This window comes from Mizuhopecten yessoensis, unplaced genomic scaffold (assembly GCF_002113885.1).
Source record: "Mizuhopecten yessoensis strain PY_sf001 unplaced genomic scaffold, ASM211388v2 scaffold11131, whole genome shotgun sequence".
Lineage (NCBI taxonomy): Eukaryota > Metazoa > Mollusca > Bivalvia > Pectinida > Pectinidae > Mizuhopecten > Mizuhopecten yessoensis.
In genome coordinates, this window is record NW_018408895.1 from 838,817 (window position 1) to 855,972 (window position 17,156).

The window sequence follows — 17,156 nt, forward strand, 5'->3', positions numbered from 1 at the left end:
GTTTGGAGGATGTATTACCTGATGTTTTCTGGCTCATAAACAGGTCTAGAGTGTGTGTCGGGCTACATGTGTGATGTGTTACGCATGTTTGTAGACATATCTGGCATGTTTTTACCTTATCCATCAACACCCAACCATATATAGGTCTTATTAGGGCAATAATTGCTCAGTGATTGTCGAAAAACACTTAAAATAACTAGGGCTTTAATTTTTGTGTATTTGAGAGGTTAGATATTGAGAATGTAATGCCACCATTGTTTTTTTAGCCCTTTATCAGATCTGTACAGGACAAAGGCTAGACATTGTGTGGATGTACCATTACAGATCATCTTTTTACCTATGTGTAAATGCTGACACTCCAAGCATTATCTAGTTGACATAAGTATTTATCACGGTATAATTCTTCCCTAATTATAACAGTACAATCAACACAAAGCTCTGGTATGTAGTGGTATGTGGGTAGACCTCACCTACATAATCCTGAAATGTACTGAATGGAGTCAATCCTTGTATACACCTGAGCTAGTTACTTTTAGTATGTCATTATACTAGTAGGCTACATAAAACGAAGTACTATCATATTGTATACTGCTAATTAAAAGATTAAGCCATTAAAGGTAAGGTTTGATTATTAAGGTTAATTTCAATCCTTTGAACAAAAGTCTGCCTTTTAAATACAGTCTGCAATACCCTGGTCAAAGTGATGGTTATCCTGATTTCAGAAGCATAACTTACATATGGTGGCTGTGAAATGCCCAAAGGAATTCTTCTACTGTTCAGATACTGCTTATCAAGATCTAACAGTGCTGGCCTGGCTCCCTTCATACTGATGTGATATATATATATAGTCATACATACATCTACATGTACCACAGACTTACAGTTGGGAATTTTCTTATATTACAGGCATAGAAGCTGAAAATAAAAAATGGTATAACAGAATCTTAAAACAAGTTTCAACAGTTCATATCCTCCATAGACCACAGTATTAGCACTTACCCGTGTCCATTAGATATATATATAGTGGTATCATAAAGTTTACGACTGATCAGGTTAAATACCCCACCTATATATATTCAACTAGACTGGAGTACCTGTAACATTTAATGTGACAGCTCTAAAAGGATGATTTTATCTCCAAGTACCCAAAGGTACACATTTTAACATAAGTAGCTGCCTCACAGTATATAAGGTCAAGCTGATTTGCAAATGATCCCAAATGTTTTCCTATCATTAAAAGTTTAAAAAAAAAATCACTTGCTAGCAAGAAGACTGTATAAGGAATTGTGGACATGTTAAAAAAACTATTAAAATGCATACAATATATCTAAATCTGATTGTCTTTTTTGAATGATACAAAATAAAACTAATTTTACATACATGGTTATATACTCCAATGAAAAATTTCTCCATATTACTTCAAAGTGCCAACCAACTTTAGAATCTGAACTAGATACCCAGTCTGTATGGAATAATTCCTTTTTCAACTTAGTATTGAAAAAAACCTTATGAATAGCCCATATCTGTACCAAAATTTGTTAAAATATGTTCACTTTTACCTCTGAACATCAGTATTACCTGTGATCAGCAAAGCTAGCTCAAATCATGACCAAACCATAAAAACAGCACACCTTAAAGTTTGCCGATAGCTTGAAGCAAACCATTACATTACTGGCGTACATATGGTCAAGCACTCTACCTACCCCAGTATCTCCATATTGTGTAACTCAACAGCAAATCTGTGATCATATTACATATGGAAACTGAACGTTAACAGAGACTGCAAAACAAAAACATACACTATAATTCAAATATGAAATTGTTGTGTACAAATATTCTGGCAATATTTGACTGTTGAGATCATATCATTTGACTGAGCACCAGTGATAAATTACAGATTAAGTATTGAAACATGTTGCATACATCAGTCAAAATAAGTTATGGGTACTTGATCCCCATCAGATCAGGGTTAGGTATTCTCAGATTACTCATAAAGTACCAGTTCTTAATATCATCTCCAGAACCTACACATAGTCATATTATAAGGTATTGTGCATTTATTCATTGTCTTATCTTTTTCAGAAATAGACTGAAAAATGTTTAAGAAGAAAGGAAAGAAGATAGAAATCTCTACACCATCCAACTTTGAGCATCGTGTGCACACTGGCTTTGACAGGGATCAAGGGAAGTATGTAGGCCTCCCCCCACAATGGACTGGCATTATCATACCAGAGGAAAATGATCGACGTAAACCCATCATAGATCCATCCACCATTACACAGACAGAGATCCTCCCTCTAAAGGTACAAGATAAAATTGTAACAACCAGGCATTGTGATAACCAGTAACCTCAACCTTCCAAATACTTCAAATAAAATCTGGAATTTATAAACATCTAACAATTTTTAGCATAAACTTGATTGAAGTCTTCAGATTCCGTAAAAGAAATTCAAATTTATTTTGTCTTACTTATTTGAATGGAAAATAAAACCATTTGGTGATGCACAACAAGTATGAGCTTTAGAATAAAAATTAAATGTTTGATATGATATTTATTTAAGAAAATATTTACTTTGTTCATGAATGAGGTTGAAAAGTATTTGCAGTTTCTTGTAATTATTGTTTCATTTCCAGACAATTATCAGAGGTCATTCCACACAACAATTAAATGGCTTTGCTCCATCAGACAGTAAAATTTCTGTGGCGAGGTCCAACTCTTTACGGCAGAGCAGCCCACCACCACAGAGACAGAGGTACGTTCCTGACAACATGTATCCACCTGTACCTGAGAATGAAATGCCTCCTCAGCGAGGAATGCAGAATCCTTATGGACAGCGCCCAGGATATGGTCAGTCACAGTACAGACAGGATGGGGGCACCCTGAACCGACAAGACCCACAATATGATCGGCGTCACCCACAGGACAAGGAGCCCCGTAGAGAGTACAGAGATCCCTGGGATAGGGATCCTAGGGATGGGAATCCCCGTGACCCAAGGGACATGCATGACCAAAGAAACATGCGTGACCCTAGAGACATTCCCCCAGAGTATCGTGGAGGTCCTCCTCCCGGTAACAACTACAGACCAGACGGTACAATGGAGCGAGATAGGAGATCTGAGGACAGTTATGATAGACGGCAAAATGACTCTTTTGAAAGGAAACATAACGAATCTTTTGATAGTAGGCGAAACAACGAATCATTTGAACGCCGACATAATGACTCATTTGCTTCCGATGGTTATCGTGACAGACCACCTCAAAACATGCCACACCCCAATGCCAAATACAATCAAATGCCAGCAAATGGTGGCCACAGCCCCTCGGCCTATCCGCAGGATGACCACAGGCACAATCAGTTGTCTAATGGAAACTCTATGCACCCTCAGGGTGGCCCCCAGCGACACCATCCCTCACAACACCACCCTGACATGCCGTATGGTGCACAGAAGTCCACAGCAGGACTACAGTACGAACGGGTAAGTTTACAACGATATGTCAATGTAATGTGTGTGTTAATGTGTCCTGTTTTGAGGCATGAATCCCTATGCAGTTTAATTTGATATGTGTACTTAATTGCTTTCAATGGAAATCTATCTGATTCAGGATATATATACAGATATATATATATATATATGTTACAGCAATATCATGTAAAGTTGGGTATGTGCCCTTACCAATTACAGCCAGGTAAAATGCCCTAGCAATATGCTGCGTAAGTTGAGAGATTATTTTATTGATGTGAACGTAGCCACCTGTTGTCTGAAGTTCAGGTTTGGACAGATTGTATATAGAACTGTTACAGGTATCCTTAATGTTGATTAAACAACCAGGCCCTTGGATGTAATCTGTAGCCAGACCCAAATATTGAAGGAGTCCTATATATACGTATCTGGAAAAAAGCAAAGCTTTATGATACTTGTTGGTTTTCTTTCTAAGGAATTAGAATTACAGTATTATGATTCTTATTACATATACGTAGCTAAAATAAAATACCTCTGACAAATTTATTGGTAATGGTATTTACTGGGTACCTGTATAACACCTACTGCTGAAAGACAATCTAAAACCGGGTTACAGTTTTTAAAACTTCCATACTATATTTTTGATTAACAGTATATTATGTAAATTCTTAATCAAGGAAAAAAAGAAGGTTTCGGATCGATTCATTTATGTGGATGGCCAAGTTACATTAATATTTTACATGTGATAAGCATGCTGTTTATTAACAGTTAATCACTGTTTGTCGCATGTTCTTTTATAAGAACCTAGTATGTAGGAATTTAATTTATCTTGATGCATGAATGTTGTTCTAAATGTATTTTTTAAATGAATGAAGCCTGTAGATACCGTCAATACAGACTACAGTTGTACATTCCAAACATGTATGTACTGAGTAAAAAGTTTGATCTCAAAGTTATAGTCATACATGTATTATTTGTAATTACCAGGTGTAATTTGTTATATTATTTAAGTGTACGTAGGATAAACGTGCTAGTATATATTGCTGATGTGTCGACTGTTAGATGTGCTCACACTTATATACATATATAGACACCTAAGACAGATTTCAGTACAAGACCTTGTGGTTGTTAAGATAATTTCACATTGATAATATAAAACAGATGTTGGGATGCGTATACCAGTTACGATTTTAGCTCAGCATTTCACAAGGCTACATCTCTGATTTTTCTGTAGACATCTTCAGATTACCATTCTACTTGAAATGAGGATGCAGCTGTGCACTTAGGAAGTTGAGAAGTGCTAGTTAATGTTGTGGGCTGTTCCTTAACCACACGATATGTCATAGTTTTAGGCATTCCTATATCTGTTATAAGTTTTAGACATTTTCTAGTCTGTTGCATATGATAATGGTACCGTAAAATATGCTTAAAGGAAAGGGGAGGCAATTTGTTAAGATTAACATGACAACTTGATAATGTAGCATGTTGGATGCATGTTTAAGTTAAATTTTATTTCAGATTGGATAACATGGCATGAATACACCAGGAAATGCTTGATTGTGTACTGCTTATTGTTTAGTTTTAATATTTAATGTTAGAATTGTCCAAATAGGATACAATGAGTTGTGTATACATAAAACAACTGTCAAATGTTACCCTGTCACTGATGTAGAGATCACGATTGTAACAGCCTGTAGTACAGTGTACACACAGTCACTGTAGCTGTACAGGTGTCGCCAGACATACCCAGATTACTGAAACCAGTGGTGGCAGTACTGTGATGATCAAACTCAAACCTTGGTCCTGTGGCGTGTCATTAGTTCTTAAGTAAAACCAGTACTGTGATCAAAATAAAAATGTGCTCCTGTGGTCTGTCATTGGTACTTTACTAGCATGTTGTGATATTAAAAACACATCATAAACATGATATTCACATGTACAGTTTGAGTGGCCCCACAAGCACCTGATACGACAGGGTAACCTAGGACAGTTGTTCATGTTGGACGACAGACTGCCACGGCTTTCGCATCGTTGTGTATATATATGTACCATGTTTTTCCTTTGTTCCTGAAGTCACCTATGAAGGGCGGACCACCTACTCCAAACAAACCTTCCAACCTGCAGCCAGGTGCACACCCATCATCTCAGCCACCACACAAATCTCCGGGGAAAATCCCCCCCTCAAACAAAAACAACCAGCCCCCACCAGGTTCCATGCCAGAGCAGCAGAGATTGTCACATGATCAGGTTGGAATCTCAAGTTTTTTTATTAGTAATGTGGTGGTCCTAATTAGTGTGGGTACTAATTAAAAGTGTATAGCTAGATTTATATAGAATAACTGTGACTCACCATAGTTATAAGTGATGCTATACAGTAACAACAAGTAGCTATAGCTGAGTATTTCTGGTGGAGGGAACTAACACAAACATTTTGATTCACCTTTCTTATATAATAATTTAATCTTGGTAGCTATTTCAGTTGTCTACTACATTGTTTCCATTTGCTAATTAGCTAGTGAAGGTATACGTACTAGCTAGACACACTTCTATTAACCATCCTTTATAGCGACCCTATCCTACAGTACTGTTTCTCACCTTGTATCATCATAGTGTTGTCCTTCTACACTCAGCACATTTCAATGACAAAAGAGTACAGGTTCACATACCAAGTACTGCACAGGCTTTTTTTCAATGTAACAATATCGCTTTGTACTACAGTTACAAATTAGCATAAGTCTCATATTTCAATTCCTACATAAATTTCTGATTTGCATTTTAAAGTAGTGTACATTATTGAAAGTCAAATTCTTGTTAAAACTACAGTCAAGATCTTAAGTGTTCTCTACAGAATGTTTTGATGCACAATAGTTTGTACCTTATTTTTTCCAGGAAATTTAAATCATATTACTGTTTTATTTTGTGGCATTGTAAAAATATCTACAGTATTCCGTATTCATACTGTCTCTTCTTAAACTTTTTTACAATCCAGTGGATAATTTGTTAGGCCTCTTTCATCATTCCAAACGAACCCAAGTGCAAAAATATAATTTACTGAAACTAAATGTATATAGATTATAGTTTACACCTTCAGCAACCAGATTTAATAAGATTTTGTTGGTCTTCAAACTTTCGAATAGAGCATTAAAACAATATTATGAACAGTAACATAGATATAATTTTAATCAATTAAATATGTTATACGCTGATATGTTACGTATGAATATGTGATATACTCATGTGTCATGGATACATTCACGTAAGACACCAATAATATGTCATGGATACATTCACGTAAGACAACAATGCCATGGATACATTCACGTAAGACAACAATGTCATGGATAAATACACATAAGATATCAATGTCATGGATACATTTAAGTAAGAAACCAATTTGTCATGGGTAAATATGTACCAGGTAATAAAATGTTAGTCATGGATAAATTTGTTATACATTGATATGTCATATAAATAGTTCATGTAGGTCACTGACCTGTATTTTTCATAAAAGTGGAAATGGGGTATTTATATCTTTACACACACACATATACACACAATCATGGAATTCTGAAAAATATTGTCTGGTATGGGATCATAATAAATAATCATAGCCAACCCAGGTCAGGGTTGGAAGTTTGGAAACAGTGGTAGGTTTGCTCTGCTGAATATATATATATTATGTATAGTAGGCCTTTTTGCAGAAGTTTGTTTTTATTTTACAGTATGTTAAGTTGAACTATTAACCATCTGGTCTTGGCCTAATCTTTGAACTAGTTATGCATGGTATTTGTGTTGTAATGTGATAAAAGTGCTCATGGAATACACTCATTTTGATTTAGGCCACGTGTATGTCTTTGTTAGTGATGCATGTCATGTATACTGTACTAGTGATACATGTGTGCTACAAGGTGGAGAAGTGATATTGAGTTGACCTCTGTGGACGAACAAGGTCAAATACTTCAACCAGGCATAGATAATTTTAACTCTTGTAGCATATTATCATGTTACTTTGTTTTCAACCCAAATTACTAATGTCATTGTACTTGGTATCGCTTTTTGCTTCAGGTACTATGAAGATTTCAATAATTGGATTTAAATGCTATAAGTTGGTAGATCAAAGTGTTTCAAGTAAACATCCATTTGAAACATCAAATATTTAATGATTTTTATCAGCAATGTGATCAAACATTACACTTATGCGAAACTGGAATAGTTTTGTGATTATAGCTTATTGGTATAATGGTCTTTTCATATAACACATTCTAATTTTGATCCTTAAAACTTTGTGTAATTGTTTTATTCAAATGTATTGAACCGTAATTGAAATTGAACAACCAATTAAATACAATTAAATGTATTTCACTCTGTAAATGAATGCATTTACTCCCACTTAGCAATACAAATGGCCATCTGATTATCATAGACAGTTAAAAGTGCTCTATTACTACGTTATTGTTACTTGTTACTTAAAAGTTTACCTATTGTTAGACCAAGGTGATGTATCATGTTATGTGAAGCAAGGGCAAGTCTGATATGACTTGTTAACTTACCAGCTGTGTGAACATGACTGTAAACTTGTAATGCTTGATACATACAAGAAGGGTCAAACCCCTTTTATTCTGATAGCAAAAGATTGTGAATCCTTACCATCTATGCAGTATTTATGATTGCTGAAGAGAGCTTTAAAACAGGGTCCAGTTTTTGTGGTGTTTCACCTGCACCAAACTAGCAGTGATTTTATTTTTGCACTGTGTCTGTTTCTACATTTGTTTTCATAATGATTTAAACATGAATAAATTAGTAGAATGCGCTAAAACTGAAAAAATTATTTAAACTTAACTACTATACAGACTTAAAATACTGAAGTATTGTTCTCAGGCTGCGGCATCAGTTTCTACTGTTATCATGCTTGTTCTTTACTTTGTATATATGAGATTTTTCTATAAGAGTTAATTAAAGTAATTTGAATAATTTCATCTCTGACAGTTCCGAGCTGCTCTACAAATGGTGGTCAGCCAGGGTGACCCCAGAAATGACCTTGATCAGTTCCTCAAAATTGGTGAGGGATCCACAGGAATTGTATGTATAGCAACGCAACGTGCAGATGGTCAGAAAGTTGCTGTCAAGAAAATGGATCTGCGCAAACAGCAACGTAGAGAACTACTGTTCAACGAGGTCAGCAAATTTTGTGTTTGCATTTGAAAATTGATGGATGCAGATCAAGTGGAATTGATTATAAATTGTGGATAAAGAATCTGATCAATACAAGAAATAATATAACATCAAATTTAATTTAAAAAATGAAGTAAACAGAAAAGGTAAAAAACGTTATTTAAAATGTTTTAATTCATTTATCAGTATTATTTGAATTAATGCCAAAGGAAATCTCCGAAAGCAGCGATACGCTAAAGAGTTTACCGATATGAACACTTGTATAATCTTCAGGTTTATGATATAGAAAGAGATGAAAGCCGACAGCTTTTTCTTGTTTTAAAAATGTTGGGTAAGATAATTTGGCATGAGGGGTTTAGAATAAAGTGTTAGTTCCTCTGTTGCTTCTGCAGGTCGTAATCATGAGAGATTACCACCATCCCAACATAGTGGATATGTATAGCAGCTTTCTGGTGGAAGACGAGTTGTGGGTGGTGATGGAATTCCTCGAGGGTGGAGCACTCACTGATATTGTTACTCATAACAGGCAAGTGTTTATATATGTGTATATAATACTGCATCGGTGGAAAGTAACAGTTAGCTTTGCAGGTCGTTAGCTGCCATGTAAACGTTTGATCCAAAGAATTTGTTTTGATTTTCAAATTATTGAAGATCTTCAGAGTTTTCACTGTTCAAAGGTTTTGAAAAGTCTTCAATATTTTTTGGTTGCTAAAATTGAAAGTGTCTCAATGTTTTATTGTTTAATATTCCTTAGACATGTAACCTATACATCTTTAAAGATTTATTAGTCAATTTAGTTACGAAGTTTCATGTTTCACTGTTCTGATATTTTGGAGATCTCTATGGTTTGCCCAGCATTTAAAAGTGCTTAAATTGACGACGGCATCTTTAAAAAGGCTCAAATTTTGTTAACAGTTTGATAATTTGACAAATTAACTGTATATAGCTATATTAAAATGTAAATCCTTGTATAATCTTCTGATTTGTTACCTTGAAACATATCTCAACTTTAAGTCAGATTATATTCTTTGTACTGTTACTGATCATTAGAGGTATGTACTTTTCCATGTGGTGATCAATATTTTAATCATTCGTTGTTTTTTAGAATGGATGAAGTGCAAATAGCAACTGTGTGTAGAGCCTGCTTAAAGGCTCTGGCTTTCTTACACTCGAATGGGGTCATCCACAGGGACATCAAGTCAGATTCCATCCTGCTGTCCCAAGATGGCAAGGTAGGTAGTGCAAGGTTGTCGAGTACCAAGGAAACCACTAGGCCTACATATACACAGTACCATAGGAAACCACCAGGCCGACATATACACAGTACCATAGGAAACCACCAGGCCTCCATGTACACAGTACCATAGGAAACCACCAGGCCTACATATACACAGTACCATAGTAAACCACCAGGCCTCCATATACACAGTACCATAGGAAACCACCAGGCCTACATATACACAGTACCAAAGGAAACCACCAGGCCGACATATACACAGTACCATAGGAAACCACCAGGCCTACATATACACAGTACCATAGGAAACCACCAGGCCGACATATACACAGTACTGTAGTAAACCACCAGGCCTACATATACACAGTACCATAGGAAACCACCAGGCCTACTTATACACAGTACCAAAGTAAACCACCAGGCCGACATATACACAGTACCAAAGTAAACCACCAGGCCGACATATACACAGTACCATAGGAAACCACCAGGCCTACATATACACAACAGTGCCATAGTTAACCACCAGGCCTATCTTTACACAACAGTACCATAGTAAACCACCAGGCCTATCTATACACAACAGTACCATAGGAAACCACCAGGCCTACATATACACAACAGTGCCATAGTTAACCACCAGGCCTATCTTTACACAACAGTACCATAGTAAACCACCAGGCCTATCTATACACAACAGTACCATAGGAAACCACCAGGCCTACATATACACAACAGTGCCATAGTTAACCACCAGGCCTATCTTTACACAACAGTACCATAGTAAACCACCAGGCCTATCTATACACAACAGTACCATAGGAAACCACCAGGCCTACATATACACAACAGTGCCATAGTTAACCACCAGGCCTATCTTTACACAACAGTACCATAGTAAACCACCAGGCCTATCTATACACAACAGTGCCATAGTTAACCACCAGGCCTTTCTATACACAACAGTACCACAGTAAACCACAAGGCCTATCTATACACAACAGTACCATAGTAAACCACCAGGCCTATCTATACACAACAGTGCCATAGTAAACCACCAGGCCTTCTTATGCTATAAAACAGTACTATCAGACCAACAAACCACCTTATATAACAGTACTATAAGAAACCACCAAACTTCACTATAACACTACTTTCGGAAACCATCAGGCCTCCTTATAAAACTCTTTTCACCAGAAGTTTAATCTCTTTGTGAGCAGATTTAAAAGCTATATTTATTTTGTGAAAATGTGTATAAAATTCTACCTTTATATTTTAAAACTAAATCAGAGTTGCTCTTTTAGAAAAAATACAGAAAAATACTAAAATTTAATCCTTTTATGATTGTTTTCACAGGTTAAACTATCAGATTTTGGATTCTGTGCACAAGTGACTCAGGAATTACCTAAACGCAAATCTTTGGTTGGAACACCATACTGGATGGCTCCAGAGGTCATATCAAGATTACCCTATGGTCCAGAGGTATAAATATAAGGTCCTTTAATGACACTATCCTGTGATTGCTTGTGAGATTAATTAGAAGATCAAAATACAAATTAGAATCTCAGACTTTGGAAAATTAATGAAGGAAAGACATCGCTATTTGCACAAATTTTAAGTCATATCTGGTTTCAAAACTGTAGCTAGACCTTCAAAGCATAACATTGTGAAAGCCAGCCCATGTCTCAGCTACACGCTGTATCAACTTTGCTAGTCTTGATATTGACATTCTGCAAACTTCGTCAAATGGAGGAATATGTTTAATTCTTATTAAATTAGCAAAGTAGAAAATGATCCATGTAAAGGCATAACAACATAAAATGTCCTGTTCATTAGGAATGTGATTTCATAGTACACCTTACATACGATTTGTAAAGGTTAGTCATGTCAAATTTTGCAGAAAAATGTATATTTTATTCGTAGGTTGATATTTGGTCACTTGGTATTATGGTTATTGAGATGATTGATGGGGAACCTCCATTCTTCAATGAGCCACCACTCCAAGCCATGCGCAGAATCAGGGACATGCCCCCACCTAAGCTAAAAAATGCAAACAGAGTAAGTATTAGGATGTTTAAAATATCTCTTATAATGATCCTGCACCAGATGTGTGAAAGCTTGACTTGAATTTCATTAAAATGACCACCAAAGCACAAAAATTGAACATAAAGGTATAGATTTATGACATACCATTAGTTCAATTTGCTTTACATTGTGCCTTTTTGTTTGCCCAAAGCTAAGCAGAAAAATCTCTGATCCATCTGGTGAAACCATAGGAAATACAATGAACGAAAATTGCCTATTAATCAGCAAGCATTCCTATCACAAAAATGTCATTTTAATGCTGTATATTACTAAATATCAAAAATGATCTTTACAGGTATCGCCACGACTACAAGGATTCCTAGAAAAGACATTGGTGCGCGACCCTACCCAAAGGGCTACTGCATTTGAACTTTTACAGCACGCATTCCTACGGATGGCAGAAAAACCTAGCTGTTTGGTGCCTCTCATGAGGAGTTTCAAGCATAGTCCATGTTAGTCCTTCCTTGTCATCCATGGCATCTATACTCATCAGTGTGCAAGGTCCTGTTGGTGTCGCAGCAATAAAGCAGCTTGTGGTATATATATTCAGGAAGGATTCACATTGCTACCATTTGACAGAATAGCAAGAAAAAGAACAGATTTACTGAATGTTTCACATGTCTTATGAATCAGTACAGTTTATTCAATTCGAAAGTATGAATTTTAAACTGAGGAAAACAGAATGTACTTTACAGGAGAATGGGAACAGATAGTAAAATAGAAAAGACTAGCTGATTTTCAGTTGGTTATATGAATTGTTGCCATTTGTATGTCATGATTGTTGAAAATATATTTTATGATATTGAAACCTGTAATAATTTGAATAGCAGCAGGCTGTGAAAAGGATTACATATCAGGGAAGTAGTTTACAATAACAGTGAATATCGCTATCAATGTTAAACTTTTGTTATACAGCAACTAAGTGTCACATGTATGTGTTGCCAAATGTTTTGTTTTGGATCTTACTAATTTATAGATATCTTTTAATATTAAATATTATTGAAGATCAGAAATGCTGTTAAGTGAAACCTGACAATAACTTCAAAAATATGAAACATTGAAATAGGAACTGTTGTATTATGAAGTGTCAATCGTACAGGGAGTACAATGTGTATTGTATAGAACGGAGAGATAGTTAACTGTGTAGTTCATCATATCATAAACCTGTACAATGTGTATAGAACACAGAGATAGTTAACTGTGTAGTTTATCATATCATAAACCTGTACAATGTGTATAGAACACAGAGATAGTGAACTGTGTAGTTCATCATCTCATTAACCTTTACATTGTGTATAGGACACAAGATTCATCATCTCATAAGCAGTCACCGACTCAAGATAGTACAGAAACATGGTCGGTGAGATTTTCATATTCAGACAGAGGCAGCTGGCTTGTATCGTTTCACTGTCACAATAGTTGAACAGGAAGTGTTGTTGTAGATATGGCTTCTGAAAACTGAACTTTTCTGTACCACATTAACACAAAATTTATTATTGTTTCCAATTTGTATTGAAATTTGAAAATCTGTTTCGGTCATGTTCTTAATTTATGTATGTACCAAAAGACAATTTATAGATGATATTACAAGTAAAACTTACCATATCTAGGCAGAACATGTATTTCTTTTGTGACTTTTTGGAAATATAAATCGATACCTATCAATTAATGGTCAATGTTATCAACTGTGTTATGAAACAATGTGATCATATTAGAACGTACTGGGCTGAATCTCCAAACATTACCATATCATTGAGAATGTATATTAAATCTAAGGTACCGTTGTGAACTCGTTTTTAAAGTACAAATGTACTGTATTAACTATTTATTACTTTTCTTTATTAATAGAATTCTTAATATTATAAAAACAAAGAAATATTTATGTGACTTCAAGAAAGGTACACAATAAAAGTAGTTCTGTGTTTTAAACCTTCCATTTCAGACACTAGCAATCATCTATCTGTTGTGTACAATTCAAACAGCATATCAGTCATTTATCATACATATGTAGTCTACTACACCTGTGCTGTAAACTTAGAAATTGTTCAATGTTTTTATATGAAAATGTGCATTTACACTATTTTATCTTTACACTTGGTTGTTTCCATGTTTTATGTGTTTGTGAATGTTATACTGTCATATCAGCTTGTATTATACATATACTATATAACCTTTGTTGCCATTATACAAACTAAATACACTGTACATAGGTATGAACAGTTGTCACCCATAGCTTGTTGGCTTGTCTTTACTGCACATATCATGGACAATTGAATTTGGAATCGGCATCAACAGAAAGAAAGAAACTTCCATTTATGAAAAGTTTGAACATTAGGGAAATAGTTTCTGTAAGTGTTAAATTGCTATTTCCACCTCTTAATGTCATAGTGAACAACAAATCTGTCATGCTTCATTGTTTATCTAGGAAGTGTTTGTTAACTGTTAGTACTTTGCTGTACACAAGAAGCCAGTAAAGGGAAATAACAGATTTTTTCATCAGTGCTGCAGAAAGTGTTATTTCCCAGTAGTCATATTTTGTACTAAGCTTTCTGCCATCACTTAACTAATGTTAATGTTGTAAAAATGTAAATTTGAAATGTACATAAGAGTTTAGTCTAGTGTATATAGCTACTGTCCATGTGTCGGAGAGAGCACACCAAACGATGATGCGATAATTATAATATATATCCTCGTGTAATTCATCTATTAATATTACACTAAATATGTACAATTTATAATGTCTATCATTAATCCATAAGTACTGTTTTCTTTATGTTTACGTCTTCTCTTTGTCTTCAAATGTCAGAAGTGAAAAAAATATATATAATGAAAATTTATATTATTTTAAGCCATGTCCTTTTTTTGGTGGTCACCAATTGCAATGTTTCCTTTAACCCTTTCACCCCTATGTAACTTTAGTAGACTCTACCATACATTGATATGGATGTGTCCATTATGGTCTACAGTGGTGAAAGGGTTAATGACAGAGCCTGTAAATCCCACATATGACAGGAAACACTGTCTTCAAGATAATATTCCATGTTTCTTCTTGTAAATACCAGTCACTTCTCTTGTAATGTTTGCCTTGTAAATACCATATTTCATTTGTGATAGCCTCATTACTTGGTAATGTCTGCTTTGTAAACTTTACCTCACACTCACTGATCATGTAATTAATTAATTAGGATATCTTTTAGTACAAAAGTTTGAGAATGTCATGAGTTAAATTTTCCACAATTGTCGCAGCTTCTCTCTGTGATAATGAAAGCTAAAGCTTCATGATATTAAAATGTAAAACACTGGTCGTATTCCAAATACAGAATGATATGTTGGAGTAAGATATCACCCTAATATGTTGTAACATTGAGTGGTTACCATACAGGATATCTTGGATAAAATCTATTTCTTTTTCAAATAATGTCTGAGGTTGGGTTGATGAAAACACAAGTGCTATTATATCTGTAGAACAAGTACTACATAGTTATAAAGATGTAACAAAAAGGAATTACATATTACTGTTAGGAATTACAGATTGTTATTAAACTGGAAAAAAGATAATTCAGGAAAAAAGAGCATGCATTATTATTTTTGTACTATTCAAAGCACATTATATTTGCTTGTGTAGTAAAAAGCATGCAGATATTTATCCACAGAATTTTATTTTAAAACATACTTGGCAAAGACCGTCACTATATAATTCAGGTGAATAACATATTTTACCAGTATGTATTTAAATAATGACGTAGTAAACATTCCAATTTTTGTATCAAGTCAGTAATATAATGTGCTGGAGTAAATATTATATTTGGATAATGATTGGATACGTGCAGAAAAGACATTAAGTTTTTAATATTTTTTTTATAATAAACAAGATCTACTAATATTTATTGTTCATTAAAGAACTTGAAAAGCAGAGGTTATATTATTGAAGATTTAGATTATATTTCATGTTATATTGTAATACATTCCACGGAAAAAAATATTTACAAATTGATGCTGAGGGTATTTAGCATTTCTTGTGGCTGTGTATACAGTAGATATCAGTAAGTGTATATGTATGTTATTTAGCCTGTCAGAACAAAGTCATAGTCCAGCCAGGCTGGGTATTCATTTACACATATGTAGATAAAAAAGAATATGTACTAGGTACAATTTAACATCAATGTTGCTCCATTAGCCAAAGGGAGATAATTAACATCATCCTGAAGTTTTTTTCTTGGCAACTAATTAGAAGTACTTACCAAGACACATATTTTAGATTATTATGATTTTCCTAACAGTACACTTGTAGATGATTCTCTAAACGATACTTATCATACTTGTTGCATAACATGTTAATCATTTCACTTGTCAATTTAAAGGATTGATTTGTTCTAGGTAATGCTGAAAACGAAGGATGTTCTATCATTTTGTCAGATTTATCATGGTATTTGTATATTGGTAAACACGTAATTTGTCAGATTTATCATGGTATTTGAAGGGGAGACGTCAATTTCATTTTGCTGCTTCTATTCTCAAGTACCTTAAGTTACATTACAATTTTTTTCAGCCTACGTTTCCATCCAGCATTACATGACTGCACATTTCACCTTGTAATTATTCGTTTTTGATACTTTCCCTGTAGAAATGACAAGTACTTTTTTGTTGTCAGGAAATGTTGTGAATTCTTTTTTTTTAATTTGGTACTTTTCTATTCAGAGTTGGCTTTGAAAGCTTCCTTTTGAAACATTTTAATTCTAAGTTACCTAAAAAGTAATTATGTCTAGTCTCCAGCATGAGCAGATTTTAGAACAAAATATTGATAAAATTATGGTTTTTCCAGACTTAATTGTTTCAGGTGGATGACAATAATCATCCAACGTTTGAAGAACTACAAGATTGTGATTTGGTACAAATCCTGATATTTACGCATATTACAATCTGCCTGTTTTTTGCATGTTTATTTTCGGAAGAAAAAGAACTTTGTAATATATTGTAAATGTTTTTGTAATATAAAACATTCATGTTGATGCAATGTTTGTTTTTTTAAACTAGTACTACATATACACCTTTGTATTATCAACTGATTATATACAAGATGGTAATGGATTAATGATATCATTAATAAACAACAATTTTATAAAATTATGTTTGTGTGTTTTCTTGTACTTGGCCCATGGTACAATCAGACAAAACTGTCCTGTCGTGTTGACCTTCCTGT

At 34.5% G+C, this 17,156-nt stretch overlaps 1 protein-coding gene across 3 annotated transcripts in view; it reads left to right on the plus strand.

The window, feature by feature from the left end:
* The window catches only part of LOC110466349 (serine/threonine-protein kinase PAK mbt-like), a 22,832-nt gene extending 5,749 nt beyond the window's left edge, over positions 1-17,083 (plus strand). For 2 of the 3 annotated variants that reach the window (XM_021522790.1, XM_021522791.1), the window contains exons 2-10: positions 2,083-2,303; positions 2,635-3,477; positions 5,536-5,709; positions 8,449-8,637; positions 9,027-9,160; positions 9,740-9,866; positions 11,228-11,353; positions 11,795-11,929; positions 12,252-17,083. In XM_021522790.1, coding sequence (XP_021378465.1) covers positions 2,097-2,303; positions 2,635-3,477; positions 5,536-5,709; positions 8,449-8,637; positions 9,027-9,160; positions 9,740-9,866; positions 11,228-11,353; positions 11,795-11,929; positions 12,252-12,413 — 2,097 coding nt within the window. In that variant the 5' untranslated portion in view covers positions 2,083-2,096 and the 3' untranslated portion in view covers positions 12,414-17,083. The remainder of the gene's footprint in view (positions 1-2,082; positions 2,304-2,634; positions 3,478-5,535; positions 5,710-8,448; positions 8,638-9,026; positions 9,161-9,739; positions 9,867-11,227; positions 11,354-11,794; positions 11,930-12,251) is intronic. The other variant, XM_021522792.1, reaches the window with a different exon arrangement.
* Positions 17,084-17,156: the final 73 nt, after the last annotated feature.